The 16,767-nt window shown below is 40.0% G+C and overlaps 1 protein-coding gene across 1 annotated transcript in view; it reads right to left on the bottom strand.

Annotated features, from left to right (window-relative positions):
• LOC126273258 (dynein intermediate chain 2, ciliary-like) overlaps nucleotides 1-16,767 on the bottom strand; it is a 225,725-nt gene that overhangs the window by 182,287 nt on the left and 26,671 nt on the right. The window contains exon 2 of the mRNA XM_049976803.1: nucleotides 6,975-7,273. Coding sequence (XP_049832760.1) covers nucleotides 6,975-7,273 — 299 coding nt within the window. The remainder of the gene's footprint in view (nucleotides 1-6,974; nucleotides 7,274-16,767) is intronic.

Below are 16,767 nucleotides of genomic sequence, written 5' to 3'. Positions count from 1 at the left end.
ATACAACTGAAGTGAGGCAACTTCCCCAGATGTTGTCCGCTGACAATTGTTCCACCTCAGCATCCATGCATCTCATCAGCACACAGCACACCTTAAGATGGAGGTTTTTTTTCCTATAGGTTTTTATCAACCTCGTGATCAGGGGCAGTAAGGCCATGATCCTCATTCTCCAGTGCACACAAAGTTCCACTGCCACACCGTGCAGTGCTCGCTGAAGTATGCCCAGAGTTTACAGTGACAGAGGACTGATGGTGCTTACCAGTCATCAGCTCAGGAACCCTAGGGTCACCAAGCCTGTACCCAGCAAACATTTTCTGAGCCGCTGAGGGGTATTGCAATGAAACAATGAAAACACTGTGCTTGTGAGAAACCTCCAGTTGCATTGAACGTAAACCAATAAATACACAAAGAGATACAAATGATCAATCGTAAAACAACTCAGGTTGCCATTATGAAAGGAAAGGTCACTGTACAAAGGTACAAAACAAATGTAAGTAGATCAGGGTAACATACACTGAAGATGAAAAGAAGTGTTGTAGTAAGTAGAAAGTGAATTTTTCATTGTAGGTGACTCCTTGTTAAAAAAAATAGTTGTGCCTAACTCCAATATTGATATTTAACCTTGAAAAAGGACACAAAAATTACATAAACATTTCTACATTTTACATAAGTGCAACACCATAAGTGCAATGTATAAGGGTAGGAGGAATCTCACCGGTGTTTTTATCCCCATGCGAACAGTAAAGAATTCCCTTTGAGGCAGCAGGAAACAGGAAATTGTCAATCACACAAGGAACCTAATTCCATCAGCTAGAAGCTTCTACTTAAGTTCCAGACTAGTAATCAATGGCACTGTATACAAGTGAATAGCGAGTGACAGCTTTGTGCAGAGAATAAAAGGCACCTTTAAACAACGACACAATAAACTATGAGTGGTATTCATTGATCCCAACGAATTTACATGTGCAGAGTGTCTTGCCAAAGACATCATAGGCTCAAAAATACTTAGTAAGATGTGTGCAGATACCTGTCAAGTTATAAAAAAATGAGGGCAACTGATCAGTAGTAATGGGGATGATAAAACATGTGAGCCAATAAGAAAGGCAAAGCCAAACCATTACCTAGAAATAAAAATGCCAAAGCCCATAAGTAAGAATCAAGAGTATTTATGTTAAGCATTGGTATATAAATGGCTTAAGTACTGATCCATCAAATAACAACATCTCTAAAATGAACAAATTGGAAATAATTCTGCCACAATGTGCAAATATTAAGTATCACCATGCAGTTGCTTTGTTGAGTAGTGCTTAGGCAAGTACTACATTTCTGATGGTTCTATTTTTAGTTCAGGCAGCATATTAACATATGGCAGCAGCTGTACCCACCTTTAAATTGACCAGAGATTCTCAACTGCATCTAAATATCACAACAAAACGCTGTCACTATCTAATAGAATCAGTAGCGCAACATGATAACACATATAAAATCCAAAACGAAATTCTTGAAGGAAGTGATCTGAGTGGCACTTTAAAATAGATTCTGAAAACATTGAAAACATTGAAAGCACAGAATCAGAAGCAATGATTATGTTGATGAAGAAGACAACTAAGATCCCATATTGAAGCCAGCAGCAGGCACATTGACAATTATTGATGAGTGGAACTGGGATAATGTTTGCAATAATCCTTACATTACGAAGAGCAGTACTGAAGGTGAGATAGACTTTATTATGCACAGATTCCTAGGCCAAAACTCATGTAACTGATAAGTTTTCGATGCCACTGTTCTGGGAGTCAGTGGTCAAGCAAACAAATTTATCTGCAGCTAAAGCACCCTCAGAAACAACTTTATAAGCAGAACAGAGAAAAATATTTGACAAAACATACTGGTTTCCTGTGACAGTAGATGAGATGAAGGCCCACTTTGCACTCTGCACACTTATGTCCCAAGCAAAGCAACCGGTCGAAGACAATTAGTCGAAGAGAAGAATAATACAGACTCCTATTTTCTGTAAAACCATGCCTTTTAGTCTTTGAGTCTCCTAAAAGATTCAAAGCCATTTCAAGATATCTTCATTTTGCTATTCTGCAGATATGCAGCATGACAAACTGAGGAAGGTCAGATCATTTATTACTCTTCTTGACTGATTCCAGAGCATGTACAAGCCCAGAAAAAATTTTGTATCAATGAGAATCTGATGAAGTTCAGGGGCAGATTGTCATATGTACAATATAACCATTCAAAAAGGGCAAAATCTGGTTTGAAAATATTTACAGTATGTTCATCTGACAATGGATACCATTACAGTTTTAAAATATATACAGGTGTTGAGGCAGAAAAAGTATTCAGCAAGTCAGATTTGTGTGGGCCTCTACTGGATGAATGGAGAACAACAGACATCAATAATTACTATATTTCTCCCATCTTGTTTCTAAAGCTACTGGAGAGGAAGACCTATGTGGTTGGAACTGTAAGAACAAACAGGAAAAACATGCCACCACAATTCAAGAACTTAGTGCTGAAGAAAGATGAACTGGGATCCGTGTCGGCAAATAAAGTTCTCGCTGTGAAATCGATTAACAAAAAATGAGTGCACATCCTGTCAACCAGTCATGATTGACCTGACTATAAAAATCAATAAAAAATGGGAAGACTAATCTGAAACCTAATTGCATCAGTGATTATAACAACAGAATGGGCAGAGTTGATGCACACAACAAATATTTACTATAATATCCACTCATGAGAAGATAGGTGAAGGGATATAGAAAAGTTAATTTTTATATATTATACATGGTAATTGTTAATGCAAATATAGTACACTATATGATGAACTCCAGTAAAAGAAGAATGAGGTTACCAGATTTTCATCTCAACTTGGCAGAACAAATTCTGAAAAACATCATACTTCCTGATTATAGGATTCGTGAACACCCAAGCTAAGGAACAAATGCATTAAGACTACAAGGAAGGTACATGGGACATTTTTCCACAAATACACCCCCAACTGACATAAAAGCAGTATCATCTAGAAGATGTAAGATCTGTCATGCCAGAGTACAGCGTGGAGAATCCTGCTTTGACTGTTAAGAGTGAAAGATTTGCCTGCACATGGATAAGTGTTTTAGGCTTTATCATACTCAGACGAACTATGTATGGTCATATTTCACAATGTAATAGAAAAACAACAAAATTACGAGAAGGGCACCAGCAATACCTTCACTCCAAGAGCTGCCACCAATTCTATACCAAGAAATCCCTTCCATACGGCCCAGCCACCCATGACCATCACATCTGTTGTGACAAGCAGTCCTCTCAGAATATGCCACGGGTCCCACTGAGGCCTTCACAGAATGTAATTACTTTCCCAGTCTTGTACAGAAACGGATCTCTCATGCCTTCTCTCTTCAGTCACCCCCACCTCTCAAAGTCCCATCATCTGGCCACAGAGGAACATTCCCCTTATGACTCAGTACCACCCAGGACTGGAGCAACTGATTCACATTCTCCACCAGGGCTTCACCTACCTCTCGTCATGACCTGAAATGAGAAACGTCCTGCCCACTATCCTTTCCATCCCTCCCTCAGTGGTATTCTGCCACCCACTGAACCTACACAATACCCTCGTTCATCCCTACACAACCCCTGCTCCCAACCCATTGCCTCTCATGTATCTTATCCCTTAATAGAAATAGACACAAGACCTGTCCCATACGTCCTCCCATCACCACCTCCTCCAGTCTTCTCATGAGCATCACCTACCCCATATAAGGCAAGGCTACCTGGGGCATGAATGGCCACTGACAAAGTGTGACCAAGAAATATCTGGGCCACCCAGTTGCTGAGCACATAGCCCACTACAACTTTTATTTTCATTTTAAAGACTGGTTCATAGCATGTGCCATCTGCATCTCTCCTACCAACATTACTTTTCATTAATTGCACAGATAGAAACTCTCTCAGCAATATATCCAATGTCCTCATATCCCTCCTGACCTTAACCTACATTAGTCATTATTCTTCATCCACTTATCCCTGTCCTTGTTTGCACTTGAGAAATAAACAGCCCTCTATTCCACCAACACGCCCCCACAGAGCACGAGCCATATCAGACTCAGACAGCGTATCCAATGATCTACTCCATCTGCATACCACTTTTCAACAAAATGGATATTGCGAACGGGAGATTCGCCGTGCCTTACACCCGAAGCAGGTTATCCAATGTGAGGAACTGGAAGAAGGCGAAGAACAAAGGGGAATGGTCATCTTGCCATACATCGGCAGTGTCTCTTCAAAAATAGGAAGATTATTGAAGAGGCATAAAGTTAAATGTGTCTTTCAACTGCTGGCAAAACTCAGAGCTCTCTTGGGCTCATCTAAGGACAGCCTTGGCCTAAGAAGACCTGGTGTTTATGAGATTCCTTCTAGCTGTGGCATGTTGTACACTGGACAAACTTGTCGCACTATAGAAGAGAAATGTACTGAACAATGATGCTACACTCGTCTGAAGTAACCAGAGACATCTGCTGTGGCCGAGCATTGTCTCAGTACAGGCCATTCTATGAATTATCAACACACCAAAATTATCACGTCGACGAGTTCGTACTGGGACAGTGTTATTAAGGAAGCAGTGGAAATACGTAGCTCAACGAATCTTCTAAACAGAGACACTGGCTTTCAGTTCAGTACAGCTTGGGATCCAGAAATGGCCATACTGAAGTCGCATCGAGCAGAGAGGAGTACTATTGGTCATACGACGGATGACAATTCGCCAGAAACATGAATATTCTGTTGACAACAGGAGGATAGTCACGCACCTATGCAGATGCACATCTTTGCTTGCAGCTACTGACAGAAGTTGCTGGAACGGCCAATGGCAGTGCAGAGCAGCAACGGCAGCCTCCGCACATGCGCCGAAGTCTCTGGTTCTTCATCTTGCAGGTGGCGTTGCTGTCCTTCCAGCTATCGGTTGATATCGTTGCTACTGACCATCAAATTTGGTGCCTCCATGCATGCACACTTCCTGCCTAAGACTGGCATAAATAGGGGGCTCTAGTCTTGCCTTAGCAGTGTGTTCATCGCACCTGAAGATATCAGCCAGTTGCACTGATGAAATATTGTGGAGTTTTCACTATGACATCCGACGTCTCGCCCGAGAACCATACATACAACATGTCTGTCGGGAAAGCCTCAAGCAACACAATAATTTGTGAACCTGCAAAAATGTGAACTTTCCTTAATTAATTATTAAAAATATTTTAATTATGTAAATTAATACTTTGTGTTGAAATTATGGATTATCCAGTAAAGAGCTATGAGGATGAGAAAGAAAAGTTTGTAATAGCTGTTGATTTTTTGATTAGTATCACAAATGAAAGCAATTATGCTTCAACATTCACTGGCTTAGAAAAGAAACATGGTTTGAAAGTGTATTTCTCTGAATCTGCCATAGAAAACAGCCAGTCAGCAATGTGCATTGATAATGTTTTAATCAATTAGGTATATGAAGATGTGTATAAATGTCATGTAGATTTAGGTATCTCAAATCATTGTGCATTGTTCAGTGGGCTGCTGTAGAGAGAGAGGAATATTCCAGGTATGAAAATTCAAATGAGAAGAGACTTAAGAAGAAAAACTTGTTCATATTTGGTAATAAACTAAAAGAAACAAAATTACCTTTTGACCACTGTCATCGTATCCCAACCAACACAGATTTAGAAAAATTCCTAAATAGGTTTTTCAATGTTTTTAATGAAATATTTCCACCTAGAGCCAGGGTAATAAAGTGACAAATAAATCAAAGTGCATCACCCACAAAAACTTCCAGTATGAGGAAAAGCAGGCTGCACTGAGAACTAACATATAATAGAAATACTAATATTATTGACCATATACAATTATGTTTAAAAGAGTTGTCCAGACAGAAGACCCTTCAGCAAAGAACAGGATAATTATAAACCATAAAAGAAAAGAAAAGGTCATGTGATCAGTTACTAAATCAGAATTAAGGGATACAGACTGTAACCAAGAAATTTCAAATTAACTTTGAAGGAAACACTATCGTAAGTCCACCTCAAATATCAGAGTACTTCACTGTATTATTTACAAGTGTAGCAAAGTCTGATGTCAAAATAATACATTAAAACCACAAAATAAATCCCTTTGGCCTTGGAAATTATGAATACCTTATAAAATTGTCAAAAGCTTGCATGAAGAAAGTAAAAAATGCTATTTTATGTAAAGCTGCCACTATTTTTTGCGTAGCACTGCAGAAACTACCAGTTCAGCCACAGTAGCTGGAGGCAGCCAGCACATGCTAAAGTGTCAGTATGCTGGTTGCAGTATGGGGGCTACATTATGTAAAGCCATGGATTTGTGATTCTGAAGACAACAATAACAACACGATAAATATATTCATAGGGTTGTGGACTTGAGAAACTACTGTTCGGAGCTTGCATTCTATGCTAGAAAGTAAATACATGTCCATTTAACTGTGCAACCAGTGACTGTGACCAATTTTAAGAAACCTAAAACAAAAATACCAGCATTGTTTACCAAGTGAAAAATCTTAATTTAGCAGTAATCCAAGCAGACACAAGTTTAAATATCTCTGTAATCATTAATAATAGCTCCGCACATAAATAGTTTTTAAAGTAGTTTATTAGAGTTAAATGTCTTTTTTTTCCAAAAGTGGTGTATGCTTACACATTATTTCATCTCAATGTGCTTGGGCTCAGGTTATCTTGTCAACCAGAGCTCAGAGTGTCATACTGAATTCATAAGCATTGTATCAACATTCCCGTTAAGTTTGTGATAGTAGCTACAACTTTCTCAGTTATATTTGTTGCCCAGAATAAAAATTTCTTACAGTAAGAACATTGTCCACATACACTTCCTGGTGCTTAACATATTGAGAAACAAATTTAAGTACAGTAACACTATGTTTTATGTACATATTTGGTCATTATACTCACTCTAAAAGGGTTATCATATGTGAGTGCAGAACGTTCACAAAAGTTAAATTGATTAGTATTTTTCTTAGGGCCTCCCCCTTCATCGCCTTCTTTTTTCTCTCCTTCCTCCTCCCCTTCCCCTTCTGCCTCGGTTTCTGCCTTCGGCTCAGCTTCAGCTTCACCTTCCTTTTCTTCTCCTTCAGCTTTTTCCTCCTCAGCCCCTTCTTCTGGTTCAACAGGGGCTCCCTCTTCTGGGACCTTTTCAGCATCCTCTTCTTCTGGTGCTTCCCCCTCCAATACAGCCTGTGATGGTGTGCCCTCTGAAACATTTAACTATGCTTCAACTCAGGCAGAGTGACAACAACACTAATTTTGGTACAAGTAACAATAATAATAAGAAGAAGAAGAAGAAGAAGAATAACAATAATAATCAATAATAATAATAATAATAATAATTAGAGAAAGAAACATCACAGAAAAGATTCTGCATGAAACACTAAAGTCATTCTCACCCCCACTTTCTAGAACAATAACAACTGAAGTGCTTGTTTGTATTCGCTGCTGGATGGTAATTTGTATCCTGAGAATCAGGAATTCATCATGGCCATCAAGATGGGTGATTCAGAGCAAATAGCTGTCAGATGCACATTCTGAAGAGGCCAAATACTGACAGGTACAGGAAATCAAAGTGAACAGATCAATCAGCTGAACACAATACTAGTGATGGGTGCAACCGAATGAAAACAACTGATCCAGTCAGCTGTTGGAAAACAATAAACTTATTTAGCATTTGGTTGTAGTTTCATGTATTGGGTGAATTATTCATTCATATAATAATAATAATAATAATAATTAGAAAGAGAAACAACACAGAAAAGATTCTGCAGGAAACCCTAAAGTCATTCTCACCCCCACTTCCTAGAACAACCATGACTGAAGAGCTTGCTTGTATTGGCTGCTGGATAGTATTTTGTATCCTGAGAATCAGGAATTCATCATGGCTATCATGACAGACTGATTGAGGGCAAATAGCTGACAGAAGCACATTCTGAAGAGGCCAAATACTGACAGGTAGAGGAAATCGAAGTGAGGAGGTCAATCAACTGAACACATAATAGTAGTGATGGTCAGGTGCAACCAAATGAAAACAATTGATCCAGTCAGCTGTCGGAAAACAGTATACTTATCTGGCATTTGGATGTAGTTTCATGTACTGGGTGAATTATTCATTCATTATTTTGAGAGAAACCAATCTCAGGAGCAACCAAATGGAAAAAAATATAATTCAGGAGATTGTATGAGTTTTATAATTTTACGTATCACTGGATTATTATTCATTCATTTCTTTCAAGTGAAACCAGTTCATGGGAGTAACCAAATGGAAAAGGTCAACACAGTTTTGCATATTGACTGATTATTCAGTCTTCATTTTCAAGTGAAGCCAGTTTGTAGATCTTTCTTTTGTCAGTCGAACCATGTATTTGATCCAACAGCTAAAACCACTCTTTAGTGCTTTAGTTGACTGAGCCATCCCTTTATACATCTATGTGAAATCACTCTTTTAAACTTTCATTTGTGGAACTGAAGTACAAATGTCCGCAGATGGTAGACCTACCACCAGGGTTGAGTGAAGACACGTCAGTGGGAATGCCAAAGTCATAATATATATATTCATTTTATAATGTATTGAATAGACTAATTCTTCATTTCAGCATTTAAAACTGATCAAAATATTGCTGCATATTAAATTGTTCCAGATGCAATTAACACATAACTAATGAATCTGATTATTGTTGAGGATACAAAAGGTTTAGCTTGCTAAAAACAATCTTAAGCCAAGATCATATAATGTGATCTTGGCTTTAGAGCATTTTTAGTAAATAAAACGGATTACTCCAGCTGTCTTCTCAAAATGAGAAAATCCAGTCAATAAGTTTAGATAAAAGTTGCCTTATGGGTCAGGAAGAAGAAAAGAACAGTGTCAAGTTTGAGCAAATGTTCCATCTTACTGAAAATGTGTGGCAATGTCCTCTAATCAATTAAGAATCATTTGAATATACATACTGCACATACATGCCACATGACCCAAGTCAGCCTCCTGCTGGTGACTAAGCCACAGCCAGTGCAAGGAAGTGGCCTGCTAATGTGCCAGCAGCCAAACTGCTTCCTCACATAAATTGCATTCCTGCCTGCCAGAGACTGCTGATGGTGACACCATCATAGTGACCTCAGACTTTTCACAGATGATACAGTTACCTATAATGAGGCACTGACTGAAAGAAGTTGCATAAATATTCAGTCAGATCTTGATAAGACTTCAAAGTGGTGCAAAGGTTGGCAACTTGCTTTCAATGCACAGAAAAGTAAAACTCTCCACTTCACAAAGCAAGAAAACACAGTATCCTATGACTATAATATCAATGTGTAAGAGCTGGCATCAGCAAACGCACACATATACTTGGGTATAACACGTTGCAGGGATATGAAATGGGATGATCACATAGTCAGTTGTGGATAAGGCACGTCACAGACTTTGGTTTATTGGTAGAATACTAGGGAAATACAATCATTCTACAAAGGAGATTGCTTAAAAATCACTTGTGTGACCTACTTTAGAAGACCGATCAAGTACGTGGGACCTGTACCAAAACAGGATTAACAGATGGTATTGAACATACAGCAATAAGGGCAGCATGAATGGTGACAGGTTTGTCTGACCCAAGGAAGAGTGTCATAGAGATACTGACGAAACTGAATTGTCAGACTCTTGAAGATAAGAATTAAACAATCCTGAGAAAACCTACTTACAGAGTTTCACTAACTGGCTTTAAATGATGACTCCAGGAATACACTACAACCCCCAACCTATCACTCACAAAGGGATTGTGAGGACAAGATTCGGTTAATTACAGCATACACAAAAGCGTTTAAACAATCATTCTTCCCACACTTCACACATCAATGGAACAGGAAGAAACACTATGAAATGGTACAATGGGACATACCCTCTGCTATGCATTTCACAGTGATTTGAAGAGTATAGATGTAGATGTAGATTTAGATGTGCCTAGATCCAAGGACACACCACCCCCAGGTGGGAAACGGCTGAGAAAATACCCAGAGACTGAGTAAAAACATTCACATATGAAACTTAACCCTCAAAGACTTGTGTCAGTGAATTGTCTCACACAAGTCAAACCATTCTGACCTCATACAGCTGACTCAGCAACAGAGACTCGTTTTATTCAGCTGTTTCATTCAGTTGAAAAAACTCAGTGAATAAAACAGTCAGCTATCCCATCACTGCACAATGACCACCTTGCGCACACTTTCAGAAGCCATGTACCAGGCCGACATAGCACATTACAGATTTAACATACCAAAGTTGAGTATTAACCACTGATTATTGGGAAATGATACATTATATTACAAATATACTTGCCCTCCTGCTATGTAAACAAAATATCATCTACTGAATTGGGATCAACCAGTGCTAACTGACAAGACATCTGACTACAACAGACAAGATACAGTTCTACGGACAAAATCTAGGACTGGTATAATTACTGATACTGTAATGACCAAACAGATAATATTAGGAAAACAGAAATCAAAATATTTAAAAAAGTATTATGAATTTGCACTTCAAATAAAAAGGAGAGTCTAGGAGGCACTATAATATATAAATGAGGATGTATCCACTACTCACTGCATAGAGAAGATGCTGAGGAATGAACAGGTACGTAGGGAAGATGGAAAGTTGGTTTGCTTTCAAATTCCTTCTTCACTACTATTAAATATGCTGTGCCTGTGTGTGTGTGTGTGTGTGTGTGTGTGTGTGTGTGTGTGTGTGTGTGTGTGTGTGTGTGTGTGGCAGTTTTTCCTCTCCTCTCCATGCCTGTCCACTGCTCAGTGGCACCCTGCACAGTGATTATCCTCATTTACATATTATAGTCAAATTATAAATACTTAGCATATTCATTGAGTTGTAACATACACTATGATGATTTCTGAAAACTCAGTACAACAAATAGTAATTAGAACTGTCTCACAGGCTCATTAATGAATAGGAGAAAGCTGTTTTACCACAGAAAACAATAAAATTAGAAAATGTTTGAAAAAATAAAAAAAAAGAGTCTGTGGGACACCTGCTTCTTTCCTCAAATATGCACCTAACAGACATGCGCATATAACACATACACACACATCATCTTTTGAGAGGAAGACTCCTCAGTTTTCCTGAAGTCCCATCAACAGTGGGATATTACCAATAGATTGCAGAAAGGGAAACTGGCAATGTCCTTTCAGAGGAACCAACCCAGCATTTGCCTTAAGCTATTTAGGGAAATCACAGAAAAATTCAAACCAGGATGGATGACAAGTTTTTGAATTATTAAGAATTAAGACCTGCCAGGATACGTCCCAATGTCCAATCCATATGTTAACAGTACACAGATTTCATTATCAATAAGATAACAATCTTGATTAATCACTCAACAGCGAAAAAATATTTGTGAGTTGCTCACCAACCCACGTTGCAGACAATGTGGTGACTGGAACTCTGACACTCTTTTGACTAAATGTAATATATGTGACAAAAATGTCTGCTAAATAATAATACTGAGTGAAGGCCTTCATTGGCTGGTGGACCAGACTAGATTTGGAGATCAAATTGCCACATTGAATTTCCTGTTAAGTCATACAATATACAATATTTGTAACAAAAAATTGATCAGTCTTTCCTCTATTGTTTTCCTTTATACTGCCCTTTGTGGACCAATATCCTTCAATCATTCTGCTCAAACCAGAGTAGTTTTGCATAAAGCCACACATTACTTTGTAAGTACCGCTACTGCAGTGTCATTGCTGTTGGATGTATGCTACATCAAACTTTGTACACACCTGCTCTCAATTACTCACCTTCCTCTGAGATACTTCAGCATAAAAGGAAAGTGTATGCAGAGAAAATCAACAAGAATAACTCCCAGAAAAGGAAAAAAATACCTGTGTACGCTGACAGTTATGGAAGAGGAATCCCAGTATTATTAATGAAAATCAGTCTGACAATTTCTCTGTTAAAGGTGAGTTTCATCCTAGTGCTCTACTTGACGTGTTTACAAACAATACCGAACAACAAACAATGGGAGTGAGTGCTCAAAACTACATGGTACTGGTGGCAGATTGCAATGACATTTACTGTGACTAGAGGAAAAGACTGTTCCATAACACTTCGGGCAAACTGCTGGATGTATCCAACTTCCTGCCATGACACTTTGGTGCATAGTCTTTTGGCCATCTCCATGTGAACTCTGATGAAAAATCACTGAGTTCCCATATTTTAGATCCCACTGCTGCATGCATGGTGTACACAGTTGGCATTATGTGTGCACTGCTTGAGCACATGCACTTCTGCTGCAAGTCTGTGCATTGCACCATGCACCCTCCAAGGTGGAAGCTCACCTCATTGACATCAAATTGATTGTCTTTGCATGGTAAAATCATGCAACAACACTGGCTACACAGAGTATGAAGTTTCTCTATGACAGGATTCCATGCAGAATTTAACTGGAAGCTGTTGTCTTCACTAATAAGGGACTCAGACAGTTGTATTTCCACTGATTCCTTATCAATGGAAATCCAAACGCTTGATGTATGGGCTACAATTTTTATTTCATCAAATGCTCAGAGGAGGTGAGTATGTAATGTGATCCTGCACAGAGTGCATCATTTGTCCTATGCAGGATTTGCTGCATTTACAAAAAATCCTGTAAATACCTGTTTTGCACAACCCGTAAGTTGTCTTTGACAGATCTCAAAAGCACTGTGATTTTGGGAGGACAAAAGATTACTTCAAATTTGCATCTGCTTAATATTCTGCCAAATGTCCGACAGATGGCGCTGGACAGCAAAACGTCAGTGACTGTACATGACAATCATGTATAAAAGGAGGTGTAATGAGAGAGAGAATCAGATGCACCAGCATGTTGGCGTTACCTGAAAAGGTGCTTTTAGTGACGGTGTATTATCAGAATTGGGAATGTGCTAGTTCAGCATTACGATCTTATCGCCATAGCCAGGGGATTCGAATGGGTGAATGTCCGTTGACAAACGCAACTGTGGCGAGAATAATTTCGAAGTTCGAAGCCACGGGTTGTTTAGACGATAGACCTCGTAGTGGCTGACCGAGCACAAGGCGTAATGCTGCTGAGATAGTTCAGGAAGAAATGGAGACTGTAGCAGGTTCGTCTATGCACGGGGAAGTCAGTGCTCGTGCAGTCGCATGATGCATCAGCATTCCATACACTACTGTTTGGTTGGCACTTAGGCTTACCCTCCGATGCTATCCGTACAAAATCCATTGGCATCATGAACTGTTACCTGGTGATTTAGTAAAGCGGAGGGCATTTGCGGTGTGGGCAATTCAAAAGATGGCGGAAGATGACAATTGGTTGAGTAATGTATTGTGGACCGACGAAGCTCACTTCGCGCTCCGAGGGTCTGTCAACACCGACAACTGCAGAATTTGAGCTACCGAAAATCCTAGAACTGTCATAGAAACTTCACTGCACAACAAGAAAGTCACAGTATGGGTTGGATTTACCACATCTACCATTATCGGGCCTTTTTTCTTTGCAGAAATGCGTGATTCTGGTTTTGTAACTGCTACCGTGACGGGTGAGAGGTACGCCAATATGTTACAGAATCGCATCATCCCCAGCCTGGCTGATAAACACCTACTGGAACGAACGATGTTTATGCAGGATGGTGCTCCACCCCATAATGCTAGATGCGTGAAAGATCTCTTACTAAAATATAGACTTTCACGGCCGGAAATATCATGTCCATTATACTTGTCCGGGCTGTTATGCCGTGGTCGGTTGATGAATTTTGTCTCAATTCCCAACGCTTCGTCTCCGACTGCGGGAGACATCTTCAAGGGGGTCCGTAGGTTGATAGAAGGTCCAACACACCCACTGGCTCGCTACTGACTGCCGCTAAATTCCGTCTCCGCGAGCTCCCGCGCCGCGGTGTGACGTCACGTGTTTTGAAAACGTCAGTGCAATTGGCCGCTGTCCGTCGCCGTCGATCGCCTTTGCCATCACCCAGTAGTGGACGGGTGGTACACATCTTCTGTAACACCGGCAGCCATATACCGTTTAATTTCACCCCCTCCTCCTTTTGGTTGAAATTATTTGGGTGTTTAGCGATTTCGATTGCCTCCCTGTAGAGCCTTTCATAGTATCCGCTTGTGGCCGCTAGTACTTGCGTCTCCTCGAAACGAATATTGTAGTTCCCTGGCTGGAAAGCATGCTCCGCAACAGCTGATCGTTCCGTTTCTCCTCTTCTACAGTTTCCCTTGTGCTCTTCCAAACGTTTAGAAACCATTCTTTTAGTTGTACCCACATAAACATCACCACAGCTGCATGGGATCCTATACACTTTTTCCAAAGGTTTGCGAGCGTCCTTGGCAGGCTTAAGGTATTTCTGTATCTTCCTGGTGGGCTTGTAAATTACGGTAATATTCCGCTTCGTCAAGATCCTCCACCCGTCCACTACTGGGTGATGGCAAAGGCGATCGACGGCTACGGATAGCGGTCAATTGCACTGACGTTTTCAAAACACGTGACGTCACACCGCGGCGCGGGAGCTCGCGGAGACAGAATTTAGCGGCAGTCAGTAGCGAGCCAGTGGGTGTGCTGGACCTTCTATCGACCTACGTACCCCCTTGAAGACGTCTCCCGCAGTCGGAGACGAAACGTTGGGAATTGAGACAAAATTCATCAACCGACCATGGCATAACAGCCCGGACAAGTATAATGGACATGAAAGATCTCTTGCGCGTGTCGTTTGGTGATGATCTTGTGCTCAGCCACCACTTTCGTCATGCTTGGCCTCCCAGGCCCCCAGACCTCAGTCCATGCGATTATTGGCTTTGGGGTTACCTGAAGTTGCAAGTGTATCGTGATCGACTGACATCTCTAGGGATGCTGAAAGACAACATCCGTCGCCAATGCCTCACCATAACTCCGGACATGCTTTACAGTGCTGTTCATAACATTATTCCTCGACTACAGCTATTGTTGAGGAATGATGGTGGACATATTGAGCATTTCCTGTAAAGAACATCCATCTTTGTTTGTCTTACTTTGTTATGCTAATTATTGCTATTCTGATCAGATGTCGGACATTTTTTGAAATTTTGTAATTTTTGGTTCTAATAAAACCCCATGTCATTCCAAGCATTTGTGTCAATTTGTACCTCTCTATCTATATTATTCCATGGTTTATTCAGTTTTCAAATTTATACTGACTTTTTGATCACCTGGTATGGCTGACTGCCCAAGTGTGTGACTGCTCTTATGTTGCATCAGGGTGTCTGAAAACAGCAAACAACCATCTTTTTCCATCTCCATAGCAAATTTTGTTTTCATGTATGGAGTTCGGATGTTGAAGGAACTCTCACAGACTGTCCAAACTATAAAAATGTCAGCAGTGTACCACCAAAATACTATTGGTTTTAAAACAGCTGAGGGGAATGGTCACTCCTCAAAGTCTTCCATAAAAGGATTGGCTGCTCCAGAAGACAAAGGACTAACCATCATGACACCATTAGATTGTGCAAAAAATTCATTGTTAAATGGACACGTAGATTGAGGAAACAATGAGCATGAACACTGCTGCAACATCAGCCTCAAACCTACTGCAGAAGAGATGTGGCGAGTCCACCTGCGGCACATTTGTGAGAAGCACCACATCGATATTGACCAACGAGCTGTTGCTTCCCAGCTTAAGTGACAGATGTCGGCTGATAAAAAATCTCTAGAATTTCTTATACAGTGTGGGTACTTGCCTAAAATGAGTTTAAGAAAAGATTGCAAGTACTTGTCCAAATCATAAATTGGCCAAGTACTTGGCATCTTTACTCAGACCCATTGCAGGCAAGTGTCCACATCACATAATAAATTCTGGTGATTTCATTAGCAGACTTCAATATCCATATTGATTTATACTTGATTATTATTTTCTATAGTCTGGCTGATTGGAAAATCAGCAATTGGACATTCATAAGTACCCAGTTTTGGAGGGTAAACTTATCCCAAGGTACATATGCTGGGAACCAAAGTTCTGACTTTGAGCATATCTTACATACCCTGTATGTTCTCCCACGCTGTTCTAACACTCAGGCCTTTCCAAAATTTTCTGATAATAATGAAAAGGTTGCAATATGTGGACCCTTTTGTATGACACAATTTATTTCACTTAATTTCAAGTATCACGTCCTACTTATTCTGTTCATGTTCATACTACAATTACAGCCACCCATTTGTCTTGAGTTTAGATGATATTATCATTACAGATTTCTTACAGTAGAGTCACTCTTTCTAATTGTATAGCCCCCCTCCCCAATACAAAATTTTAACCATGATTGCATTTCTAACACACATATGCATCCCACTCATTTGATGGCCCTGGCCCTATTGCTTTCATACACAATTGCAGTGGGCAGGAGAACCCAGGACCTGCTCTTCAGACTTGCTCAACCTCAACTGGCTAACTCCTTCATGCAACATAACCTCCAGGTGCCAATCTTTCCATTCGAGAACTATAGGGCATCCCAATCAGTGATGATACTGCACTATAGCAAACAGGCAAAAGAGTATATTTGATATGTCAAGTACAAGATCAATATTTGTACCCTTACATCCTGGAATGCTGTTTTGATGTTGTTGTGGTTTTTACAAATGTGCCTCTGGGGGCACACTACATCTCACTAGAAATAGGTTTTGCACTGGCTTTACAACATTTCTCTACC

Source organism: Schistocerca gregaria, chromosome 5, assembly GCF_023897955.1.
Source record: "Schistocerca gregaria isolate iqSchGreg1 chromosome 5, iqSchGreg1.2, whole genome shotgun sequence".
NCBI lineage: Eukaryota > Metazoa > Arthropoda > Insecta > Orthoptera > Acrididae > Schistocerca > Schistocerca gregaria.
The sequence above is the reverse complement of the archived record's forward strand: the minus strand, read 5'-3'. Positions and strand labels throughout refer to the sequence as shown.